This window comes from Salmo salar, chromosome ssa28, assembly GCF_905237065.1.
Source record: "Salmo salar chromosome ssa28, Ssal_v3.1, whole genome shotgun sequence".
Classification (NCBI taxonomy): Eukaryota; Metazoa; Chordata; class Actinopteri; order Salmoniformes; family Salmonidae; genus Salmo; species Salmo salar.
In genome coordinates, this window is record NC_059469.1 from 37,917,416 (window position 1) to 37,929,915 (window position 12,500).

The window sequence follows — 12,500 nt, forward strand, 5'->3', positions numbered from 1 at the left end:
GTGTGTGTGTGTGTGTGTGTGTGTGTGTGTGTGTGTGTGTGTGTGTGTGTGTGTGTGCGTGTATATATGTGTGTGTGTGCGTGTATATATGTGTGTGCGTGTGTGTGTGTGCGTGCGTGCATGCGTGCGTGTTTGTGTGTGTGTGTGTGTGTGTGCGTGTACACTTTGATTGCATGACTGCTTGGCATTCTATTTTAGGTCTTCAAGCAGTGGGTAGTTATGTACAAATAAACAGCTTGTTTCTGATCTGTTAACACACCTCATGCTTTACACCTTCAGTAGAGGGAGGTAGGCCTCAAGGTGAGCCTGGGCAGCGGGTAGCAGAGCTAGCCCAGGACGGGGTGTGTGTGCTGGGCATAGGGAGGCTGATGAAGGGGGACACTGAGTGGAGATGGGCCATGGGACAGAGGTGAGATCATCCTAGTAGTCTGTGAGTGTTAGATCTGTCCACAAGGTGTGTACTGGGTATGTATGTATCCTTGTGCATATCCATAGGCAAGTATTGGTTTAATTTTCTATCTTTCTACATGAGCAAGATTTTTCCCTACTTATTTTTTCTCGCTCCCCCCCCCCCTTGACTAATCAGCAGTCCCCGTCTGTCGTCATGACAACCATCACATCACTTTTGCCCATCTCCTCGAGAGCTGTCGCCAGGGACACCAGGTCCGCGTCACCTTGGTGACAGGCCTCCCATAGGTCCAACAGAACAGCTGTGGGGCTTGGCTTTGTTGCAAAGTAGTTTAGATACCTGAGGGATGAAGGGAGGAGGAAGAGAGAGAGAGATGGAGGTGGAGAGGGAGGGAGGGAGGGGAGGGAGGAGAGAGACAGAGAAGAAGGGGGAGAGAGGGATGGAGAGAGAGAGAGAAGGGGGAGAGCGAGGGATGGAGAGACAGAGACAGAGAAGAAGGGGGAGAGAGAGGGATGGAGGTGGAGAGGGAGGGGAGAGGTGGAGGGAAAGAGAGAGACAGAGAAGAAGGGGGAGAGAGAGAGGGATGGAGAGAGAGCGAGATGGAGAGAGAGAGAGAGGGATGGAGAGAGAGAGACAGAGAAGAAGGGGGAGAGAGAGGGATGGAGGTGGAGAGGGAGGGGAGGGAGGAGAGAGGTGGAGGGAAAGAGAGAGACAGAGAAGAAGGGGGAGAGAGAGAGGGATGGAGAGAGAGAAGTTAACAACAGCACATATGGACAGAATAACAAACAGGGAAGTATAACATTTCTTATCTACTGAACACAGGTAATTACAAACACACACATTTTCTCTCTCACCTGTCGAAGTCCAGGCTGTGAGCCAGCAGTCTCCAGTCACAGCCGCGGGCGCTGGGGGCATCTAGACTGGCACAGATCTTCTGTCGTATGGAGGTGGGCAGACGGAAGGCATATGGCCCCACCTGGGAGGAGGGCAGGCAGGTACCCCCGGAGGGGATAGGGGAGCAGGGCAGGAGGGTCTGGAGGTAGAGAGAGGATGGGTGGATGGAGAAAAATAGAAGTTAGGATCCAGGACAAAGCTGACTCAGGGCTTTGACATGTACAAAAGCCCAGAGCTATCCTCAACCCTGGGTTAATACTATCCCAAGGCTAGCTTCTCCTCACACAAGCTTCTGTTAACCCTAGGCTAACTGAAACCAACGGGCACTACTGGAGTACCATATTCAAAAGAAGTGCCAGCAGAACTCAGTGATTGACTAGTTCCAAAAAGTCCCCAAGGCTAAGCCCTGGGCTAAGGTAGGCGTTCTCCCACTTTAGATAGAGGTGCAGTCTGAATGCAACATGTACTTCCTGTATGTCTCTGTGTAACAGTTAAACCCTTCCCCGTGTTACAGTGAAGCCCTTCCCCCTGTATGTCTCTGTGTAACAGTTAAACCCTTCCCCCTGTTACCTCCTGTATGTCTCTGTGTAACAGTTAAACCCTTCCCCCTGTTACCTCCTGTATGTCTCTGTGTAACGGTTAAACCCTTCCCCGTGTTACAGTGAAGCCCTTCCCCCTGTTACCTCCTGTATGTCTCTGTGTAACGGTTAAACCCTTCCCCCGTGTTACAGTGAAGCCCCTCCCCCTGTATGTTTCTGTGTAACAGTTAAACCCTTCCCCGTGTTACAGTGAAGCCCTTCCCCCTGTTACCTCCTGTATGTCACTGTGTAACAGTTAAACCCTTTCCCCTGTGTTACAGTGAAGCCCTTCCCCCTGTTACCTCCTGTATGTCACTGTGTAACAGTTAAACCCTTCCCCGTGTTACAGTGAAACCCCTCCCCCTGTTACCTCCTGTATGTCACTGTGTAACAGTTAAACCCTTTCCCCTGTGTTACAGTGAAGCCCTTCCCCCTGTTACCTCCTGTATGTCTCTGTGTAACGGTGAAGCCCCTCCCCCTGTATGTTTCTGTGTAACAGTTAAACCCTTCCCCGTGTTACAGTGAAACCCCTCCCCCTGTTACCTCCTGTATGTCACTGTGTAACAGTTAAACCCTTTCCCCTGTGTTACAGTGAAGCCCTTCCCCCTGTTACCTCCTGTATGTCACTGTGTAACAGTTAAACCCTTCCCCCTGTTACCTCCTGTATGTCACTGTGTAACAGTTAAACCCTTTCCCCTGTGTTACAGTGAAGCCCCTCCCCCTGTTACCTCCTGTATGTCACTGTGTAACAGTTAAACCCTTCCCCCTGTTACCTCCTGTATGTCAGTGTGCAGCTGGAAGATCTGTCCCTCTCCTTCCACCTGTCTGACACAGATCTTACAGGTGAGCTGAGACACGGCCAGGCTGCCTCTCTCTAGGCTGAAGGTACAGTGGAGTGGTCTTTGACTACCACTCCAGATGTGGTGGAACGGAATCTCCTGGGGGAAGACGTTGTATTAGATTAGATTAGTGTGTGTGTGTGAGAGAGTTTGTGTGTGTGTGTGTGTGTGTGAGAGCGTGTGCTTGTGTCTGACCTGGTACTTGGCCAGTAGTTTGCTCCTCCAGTGTGAGTGAGGGATGTCATGGATGGACAGACGCAAGTTGTGGTAGCTATCTTTAAACAGCAGGGGTTTAGGGTCCTCCAGCAACACCCCTCCTAGACTCCTCTCCAACTCCAACACCTCCTGCAGAGAGAGACGAGAGAGAGAGAGAGAGAGAGAGAGAGAGAGAGAGAGAGAGAGAGAGAGAGAGACGGTGAGAGAAGGGTGCTGAGGCAGGAGAGATATATAGATAGATAGAAAGACAAACGATGGAATGTGGATACACCTTCCCTGTGGCTCAATTGGTAGAGCATGGTGTTTGCAACGCCAGCATGGTGTTTGCAACGCCAGGGTTGTGGGTTCGATTCCCACGGGGGGCCAGTACTAAAAAAATGCATGAAATGAAAATGAAATGTATGTATTCACTACTGTAAGTTGCTCTGGATAAGAGTGTCTGCTAAATGACTAAAATAATTAAAAAAAAATGATAGCTAGTTAGCCAACCAGACAGAACAGGACAATGGCAGCCTCGGGCAAGTCCAAAGGGGGAGGGGTGTGGCTCTTGATATAGAATACCTCATGGTAAAGTGCAGACCTTTTTATCTACCAAGAAGAGTTCTCATCCATAATTATCATGACTGTTTACATTGCTCCACAAAGCCAACACCACTTTGGCACTCAACAAACTGTATGGGGCCATAAACAAACGTTCACCCAGAGGCAGCATTTCTGGTGGATGGAGACTTTAATCAATCAATCAATCAATCAATCAAATGTATTTATAAAACCCTTCTTACATCAGCTGATGTCACAAAGTGCCGTACAGAAACCCAGCCTAAAACCCCAAACAGTAAGCAATGCAGGTGTAGAAGCACGGTGGCTAGGAAAAACTCCCTAGAAAGGCAGGAACCTAGGAAGAAACCTAGAGAGGAACCAGGCTATGAGGGGTGGCCAGTCCTCTTCTGGCTGTGCCGGGTGGAGATTAGAAACCTAGAGAGGAACCAGGCTATGAGGGGTGGCCAGTCCTCTTCTGGCTGTGCCGGGTGGAGATTAGAAACCTAGAGAGGAACCAGGCTATGAGGGGTGGCCAGAATGTATCCAAACCAAAAACCCGTAGATTACAGGCAATATCCGCACTGGGCTAAAGGCTATAAGCTACCGCTTGCATAGAACAGGACATGGACATATACAAGAAAGCAAGCTACGACCTCCGACGAGACATCAAACATACAAAAGGAGAAAGGTGAAATCCTCCGACACTGGCTCCGGATGCGCATCAGATGTGGCAGGGCATGCAGACGATAACGGATTACAAAGGGAAACACAGCCGTGAGATGCCCAGTGATGCAGAACTCCCAAACTAGCTAACTGCTCGAGAAAAAACAACACAGAGTCCTGCATGAAAGCCCCTGTTGTTCCGGATGACTGTGTGAGCTCGCTCTCCGTGGTCGATGTGAGTAAAACTTTTAAACAACATTCACAAGGCCCGGAATACCAGGGCACGTTCTCAGAGCATTCGCAGACCAGCTGGCACGTGTCTTCACCGACATTTTCAATCTCTCCATGTCCATGTCGGTAATCCATACATGTTTCAAACTGACCAACAAGTCACTGTTCACAAGAACTTCGAGGTAACCTGCACCAAGGTATCCTAACCCCAATTCCCGCCCCTTATCATAAACTGGGTTTGTATCCAAATCCCAAACCCCTCCTCATCATACACTGATACATCATACTCTTTCCCTTATTTGGGTCCTCCTCTCTCTTAATTTATGTTTTTGTTTAGTCTGATATTTTGTTTTGACTTGTTTTCATTTCTACAATAAAGCGAATTTGGGTCCTTGAAAAGCCCTATATAAGTCCCATATTATCATTATTATCCTCTCAAAATACATAACAATTATTTTACCCTCTCTGGGCTAGGCGGGACGAATTCGTCCCACCTACGCAACAGCCAGTCTAATCCAGTGGCGCGATTTTCAAATACCTTAAAAATCCTATTACTTCAATTTCTCAAACATGTGACTATTTTACAGCTATTTAAAGACAAGACTCTCGTTAATCTAACCACACTGTCCGATTTCAAAAAGGCTTTACAACGAAAGCAAAACATTAGATTATGTCAGCAGAGTACCAAGCCAGAAATAATCAGACACCCATTTTTCAAGCTAGCATATAATGTCACAAAAACCCAGAAGACAGCTAAATGCAGCACTAACCTTTGATGATCTTCATCAGATGACAACCCTAGGACATTATGTTATACAATACATGCATGTTTTGTTCAATCAAGTTCATATTTATATCAAAAACCAGCTTTTTACATTAGCATGTGACGTTCAGAACTAGCAAACTTCCGGCGAATTCACTAACAATTTACTAAATTACTCACGATAAACGTTCACAAAAAGCATAACAATTATTTTAAGAATTATAGATACAGAACTCCTCTATGCACTCGATATGTCCGATTTTAAAATAGCTTTTTGGTGAAAGCACATTTTGCAATATTCTAAGTACATAGCCCAGCCATCACGGGTTAGCTATTTAGACACCCGGCAAGTTTAGCACTCACCAATATCAGATTTACTATTATAAAAGTTTGATTACCTTTTGTTGTCTTCGTCAGAATGCACTCCCAGGACTGCTACTTCAATAACAAATGTTGGTTTGGTCCAAAATAATCCATCGTTATATCCGAATAGCGGCGTTTTGTTCGTGCGTTCAAGACACTATCTGAAAGGGTAAATAAGGGTCGCGCGCATGGCACAATTCGTGACAAAAAAAATCTAAATATTCCATTACCGTACTTCGAAACATGTCAACCGCTGTTTAAAATCCATTTTTATGCCATTTTTCTTGTAAAAAAGCGATAATATTCCGACCCGGAATGTCCATTTAGCTAAACAGAGGAAAGAAAACAAAGCTTTCGGTCGACGCGGGCACGATCCTGAGTCTCACAGTACTGTAACCAGCCACTACCCAAACGCGCTACTTTTTTTCAGCCAGAGCCTGCAAAGCCACGATTCAGCTTTTTGCCGCCTTCTGAGAGCCTATGGCAGCCGTAGGAAGTGTCACGGGACAGCTAAGATCCTCACTCTTCAATAAACAGAGACAAGAAGAACGACACCTTGTCAGACAGGCCACTTCCTGCATGAAATCTTCTCAGGTTTTTGCCTGCCATATGAGTTCTGTTATACTCACAGACACCATTCAAACAGTTTTAGAAACTTTAGGGTGTTTTCTATCCAAAGCCAATAATTATATGCATATTCTAGTTACTGGGCAGGAGTAGTAACCAGATTAAATCAGGTACGTTTTTTATCCAGCCGTGTCAATACTGCCCCCTATCCCCAACAGGTTAAATGACTAAATCTGTAATTATGAAGTGCTTTGAAAGGCTAGTCATGACTTCAAAGTGCCCTCTCCCACCTGGACAACAGAGGAAATAACTCTGTGAGAATGCTGTTGATATACTACAGCACAGTGTTCAACATCATGGTCCCCTCCAAGCTCGGGTCCCTGGGACTGAACACCTCCCTCTGCAACTGGATCCTGGACTTCCTGTCGGGCCGGCTCCAGGTGGTGGAAGTAGGTAACAACACCTTCGCCATGCTGACCCTCAAAACGGGGGCCCCTCAAGGGTGCGTGCTTAGTCCCTTCCTGTACTCCCTGTTCACCCACGACTGCGTGGCCACGCACGACTCCAACACCATCATTGAGTTTGCTGCCGACACGATGATGGTTGGCCTGATCCCCGACAGCGATGACACAGCCTACAGAGGTCAGAGACTTGGCAGTGTGGTGCCAGGACAACAACCTCTCCCTCAACGTCAGTAAGACCAAGGAGCTGATTGTGGACCTCAGGACAAAGAGGGGAGAGTACGCCGTCATCCACATTACTAAGGACTTAACATGGTCCACACACACCTGCACAGTTGTGAAGAGGGCATGACAGCGCCTCTTCCCCCTCAGGAGGCTGAAAAGATTTGGCATTGGGTCCTCAGATCCTCGTAAAGTTATTCAGCTGCACCATCGAGTGCATCTTGATTGGCTGCATCACCGCCTGGTATGGAAAATACTCTGACCTCGAACATAAAGCGCTACAAGGGGTGATGCGGACGGCCCAGTGCATCACTGGGGCCGAGCTCTCCATCATCCCAGAACTCTATATAAGGCGGTGTCCGGCAAACGGTACCAGAGCATCGGCTCTTGGATCAAACAAGCTCCAAGACAGCTTCTACCCCGAAGCCACTAGACTGCTAAATAGCCACCAGACTGCTAAATAGCCACTAGACTGCTAAATAGCCACCAGACTGCTAAATAGCCACTAGACTGCTAAATAGCCATCAGACTGCTAAATAGCCAATAGACTGCTAAATAGCCATCAGACTGCTAAATAGCCACTAGACTGCTAAATAGCCATCAGACTGCTAAATAGCCACTAGACTGCTAAATAGCCACTAGACTGCTAAATAGCCATCAGTCTGCTAAATAGCCATCAGACTGCTAAATAGCCACTAGACTGCTAAATAGCCACTAGACTGCTAAATAGCCATCAGACTGCTAAATAGCCACTAGACTGCTAAATAGCCACTAGACTGCTAAATAGCCACTAGACTGCTAAATAGCCACTAGACTGCTAAATAGCCATCAGACTGCTAAATAGCCACTAGACTGCTAAATAGCCACTAGACTGCTAAATAGCCACTAGACTGCTAAATAGCCACTAGACTGCTAAATAGCCACTAGACTGCTAAATAGCCACTAGACTGCTAAATAGCCATCAGACTGCTAAATAGCCACTAGACTGCTAAATAGTCACTAGACTGCTAAATAGCCATCAGACTGCTAAATAGCCACTAGACTGCTAAATAGCCATCAGACTGCTAAATAGCCATCAGACTGCTAAATAGCCACTAGACTGCTATATAGCCATCAGACTGCTAAATAGCCACTAGACTGCTAAATAGCCATCAGACTGCTAAATAGCCATCAGACTGCTAAATAGCCACTAGACTGCTAAATAGCCATCAGACTGCTAAATAGCCACTAGACTGCTAAATAGCCATCAGACTGCTAAATAGCCAATAGACTGCTAAATAGCCATCAGACTGCTAAATAGCCACTAGACTGCTAAATAGCCATCAGACTGCTAAATAGCCACTAGACTGCTAAATAGCCACTAGACTGCTAAATAGCCATCAGTCTGCTAAATAGCCATCAGACTGCTAAATAGCCATCAGACTGCTAAATAGCCACTAGACTGCTAAATAGCCACTAGACTGCTAAATAGCCACTAGACTGCTAAATAGCCACTAGACTGCTAAATAGCCATCAGACTGCTAAATAGCCATCAGACTGATAAATAGCCATCAGACTGCTAAATAGCCACTAGACTGCTAAATAGCCACTAGACTGCTAAATAGCCACTAGACTGCTAAATAGCCACTAGACTGCTAAATAGCCATCAGACTGCTAAATAGCCACTAGACTGCTAAATAGCCACTAGACTGCTAAATAGCCACTAGACTGCTAAATAGCCACTAGACTGCTAAATAGCCATCAGACTGCTAAATAGCCATCAGACTGCTAAATAGCCACTAGACTGCTAAATAGCCATCAGACTGCTAAATAGCCACTAGACTGCTAAATAGCCATCAGACTGCTAAATAGCCAATAGACTGCTAAATAGCCATCAGACTGCTAAATAGCCACTAGACTGCTAAATAGCCATCAGACTGCTAAATAGCCACTAGACTGCTAAATAGCCACTAGACTGCTAAATAGCCATCAGTCTGCTAAATAGCCATCAGACTGCTAAATAGCCATCAGACTGCTAAATAGCCACTAGACTGCTAAATAGCCATCAGACTGCTAAATAGCCACTAGACTGCTAAATAGCCACTAGACTGCTAAATAGCCATCAGACTGCTAAATAGCCACTAGACTGCTAAATAGCCATCAGACTGCTAAATAGCCACTAGACTGCTAAATAGCCACTAGACTGCTAAATAGCCATCAGTCTGCTAAATAGCCATCAGACTGCTAAATAGCCATCAGACTGCTAAATAGCCACTAGACTGCTAAATAGCCATCAGACTGCTAAATAGCCACTAGACTGCTAAATAGCCACTAGACTGCTAAATATCCACTAGACTGCTAAATAGCCACTAGACTGCTAAATAGCCATCAGACTGATAAATAGCCATCAGACTGCTAAATAGCCACTAGACTGCTAAATAGCCACTAGACTGCTAAATAGCCACTAGACTGCTAAATAGCCACTAGACTGCTAAATAGCCATCAGACTGCTAAATAGCCACTAGACTGCTAAATAGCCACTAGACTGCTAAATAGCCACTAGACTGCTAAATAGCCATCAGACTGCTAAATAGCCACTAGACTGCTAAATAGCCACTAGACTGCTAAATAGCCACTAGACTGCTAAATAGCCATCAGACTGCTAAATAGCCACTAGACTGCTAAATAGCCACTAGACTGCTAAATAGCCACTAGACTGCTAAATAGCCATCAGACTGCTAAATAGCCACTAGACTGCTAAATAGCCATCAGACTGCTAAATAGCCATCAGACTGCTAAATAGCCACTAGACTGCTAAATAGCCATCAGACTGCTAAATAGCCACTAGACTGCTAAATAGCCATCAGACTGCTAAATAGCCATCAGACTGCTAAATAGCCACTAGACTGCTAAATAGCCATCAGACTGCTAAATAGCCATCAGACTGCTAAATAGCCACTAGACTGCTAAATAGCCATCAGACTGCTAAATAGCCATCAGACTGCTAAATAGCCATCAGACTGCTAAATAGCCACTAGACTGCTAAATAGCCACTAGACTGCTAAATAGCCACTAGACTGCTAAATAGCCACTAGACTGCTAAATAGCCACTAGACTGCTAAATAGCCACTAGACTGCTAAATAGCCATCAAACTGCTAAATTGTTACTTAAATGGTTATACAGACTATCTGCATTGACCCTGTGTTACAATGACTCTATGCACTCACACAATACTATATATACACACTATATACACAATCACAATACTATATATACACACTCACAATGCTATATATATATATACACACACTCACAATACTATATATACACACTATATACACACTCACAATACAATATATACACACACTCACAATACTATATATACTCATTATATACACTCTCACAATACTATATATACACACTATATACACACGCACAATACTATATATACTCATTATATACACACTCACAATACTATATATACTCATTATATACACACCCACAATACTATATATATATATATATATATATATATATATATATATAAAAAATATAAACTCATTATATACACACTCACAATACTATATATACACACTGTAAACACACTCACTAACACACTACACACACACACACACACACACACACACACACACACACACACACACAAGCATACCGACACATCGCAACCACACACACACACTTTTACACTCATCATATGCTGCTGCTACTCTGTCCTCATATTATTATCTATCCTGATGTCTAGTCACTTTACCCTGCCTTCACGTACATATCTACCTCTAATACCTTATTATTATCTATCCTGATGTCTAGTCACTTTACCCTGCCTTCATGTACATATCTACCTCTAATACCTTATTATTATCTATCCTGATATCTAGTCACTTTACCCTGCCTTCATGTACATATCTACCTCTAATACCTTATTATTATCTATCCTGATGTCTAGTCACTTTACCCTGCCTTCAGGTACATATCTACCTCAAATACCTTATTATTATCTGTCCTGATGGCTAGTCCTGATGCCTAGTCACTTTACCCTGCCTTCATGTATATATCTACCTCTAATACCTTATTATTATCTATCCTGATGTCTAGTCACTTTACCCTGCCTTCATGTACATATCTACCTCAAATACCTTATTATTATCTATCCTGATGCCTAGTCACTTTACCCTGCCTTCATGTACATATCTACCTCAAATACCTCATTATTATCTATCCTGATGTCTAGTCACTTTACCCTGCCTTCACGTACATATCTACCTCAAATACCTTATTATTATCTATCCTGATGTCACTTTACCCTGCCTTCACGTACATATCTACCTCAAATACCTTATTATTATCTATCCTGATGCCTAGTCACTTTACCCTGCCTTCATGTACATATCTACCTCTAATACCTTATTATTATCTGCCTTGATGGCAAGTCCTGATGGCTAGTCACTTTACCCTGCCTTCACGTACATATCTACCTCAAATACCTTATTATTATCTATCCTGATGCCTAGTCACTTTACCCTGCCTTCACGTACATATCTACCTCAAATACCTTATTATTATCTATCCTGATGCCTAGTCACTTTACCCTGCCTTCATGTTCATATCTACCTCAAATACCTTATTATTATCTATCCTGATGCCTAGTCACTTTACCCTGCCTTCACGTACATATCTACCTCAAATACCTTATTATTATCTATCCTGATGTCTAGTCACTTTACCCTGCCTTCACGTACATATCTACCTCAAATACCTTATTATTATCTATCCTGATGCCTAGTCACTTTACCCTGCCTTCATGTACATATCTACCTCAAATACCTCATACCATGCACATTGATCTGGTACTGGTACTCCCTGTATATAGCTCCACATTGATCTGGTACTTCCTGTATATAGCTCCACATTGATCTGGTACTTCCTGTATATAGCTCCACATTGATCTGGTACTTCCTGTATAAAGCCAGCCAGAGAACCAGCCAGACATAGAAACGGACAGACAGAAAGACACCCTCCCTCCCTCCCTCCCTCCCTCCCACCCTCCCTCCTCCTCCCTCCCTCCATACCTCCCTCCCTCCCTCCCTCTTTCCCTCTCTCCCTCCCTCTTTCCCTCCCTCCCTCTTCCTCCCTCTCTCCCTCCCTCTTTCCCTACCTCTCTCCCTCCCTCTCTCCCTCCCTCCCTCCCTCCCTCCCTCCCTCCCTCCCTACCTACCTTCAGGGCATGTGGTGTGTCCTGTGTGCAGTAAATCCTCAGTATGTAGTCCAGGGACAGACAGGGGGCTCTGGGGGCGAACAGGGCCAGCTGTAGCCTCTTACAAGCGGGCTGTGGAGGGCAGGACTGGCCCACTAGACCGTAGGTCCCCAACTGCTCCATCACCACGTGGCAGTTAGACTCCTCTAGCTGGAGGTAGCAGGGGGACGATAGACTCTCCTCGCCCACCGTCAGCACCTCCTAGTGGCAGAATAGAGGTAGTGACCGGTTAGAGGGGAATATAATCTGTACTGTCAACTCCTACTATAGGCAGGAAGTAAATTGAGCAAAGTTATAGGATAGTATAGGACACACAAACGCATCCAGCCCCGGTAGAGACAGCAGAGGAGGGGGCCAGGGGAACATGTCTAGATTATTTCTCCAATATTTTTTCCATAATACCTTAATTTGTGATTCTGTGACCTTCATATTTTCTTTAATCTCTATTCCCCTCTAGTCTACTATGGACATGTTTCATTCTGTCACCTCTAGTCTATTT

The 12,500-nt window shown here is 45.0% G+C and overlaps 1 protein-coding gene across 1 annotated transcript in view; it reads right to left on the reverse strand.

The window, feature by feature from the left end:
* Positions 1-95: 95 nt before the first annotated feature.
* LOC106589950 (netrin receptor UNC5B-a) overlaps positions 96-12,500 on the reverse strand; it is a 239,165-nt gene continuing 226,760 nt past the window's right edge. The window contains exons 14-18 of the mRNA XM_045710301.1: positions 11,963-12,202; positions 2,916-3,065; positions 2,655-2,819; positions 1,264-1,442; positions 96-748 (exon numbers count right to left, since the gene is read on the reverse strand). Coding sequence (XP_045566257.1) covers positions 583-748; positions 1,264-1,442; positions 2,655-2,819; positions 2,916-3,065; positions 11,963-12,202 — 900 coding nt within the window. The 3' untranslated portion in view covers positions 96-582. The remainder of the gene's footprint in view (positions 749-1,263; positions 1,443-2,654; positions 2,820-2,915; positions 3,066-11,962; positions 12,203-12,500) is intronic.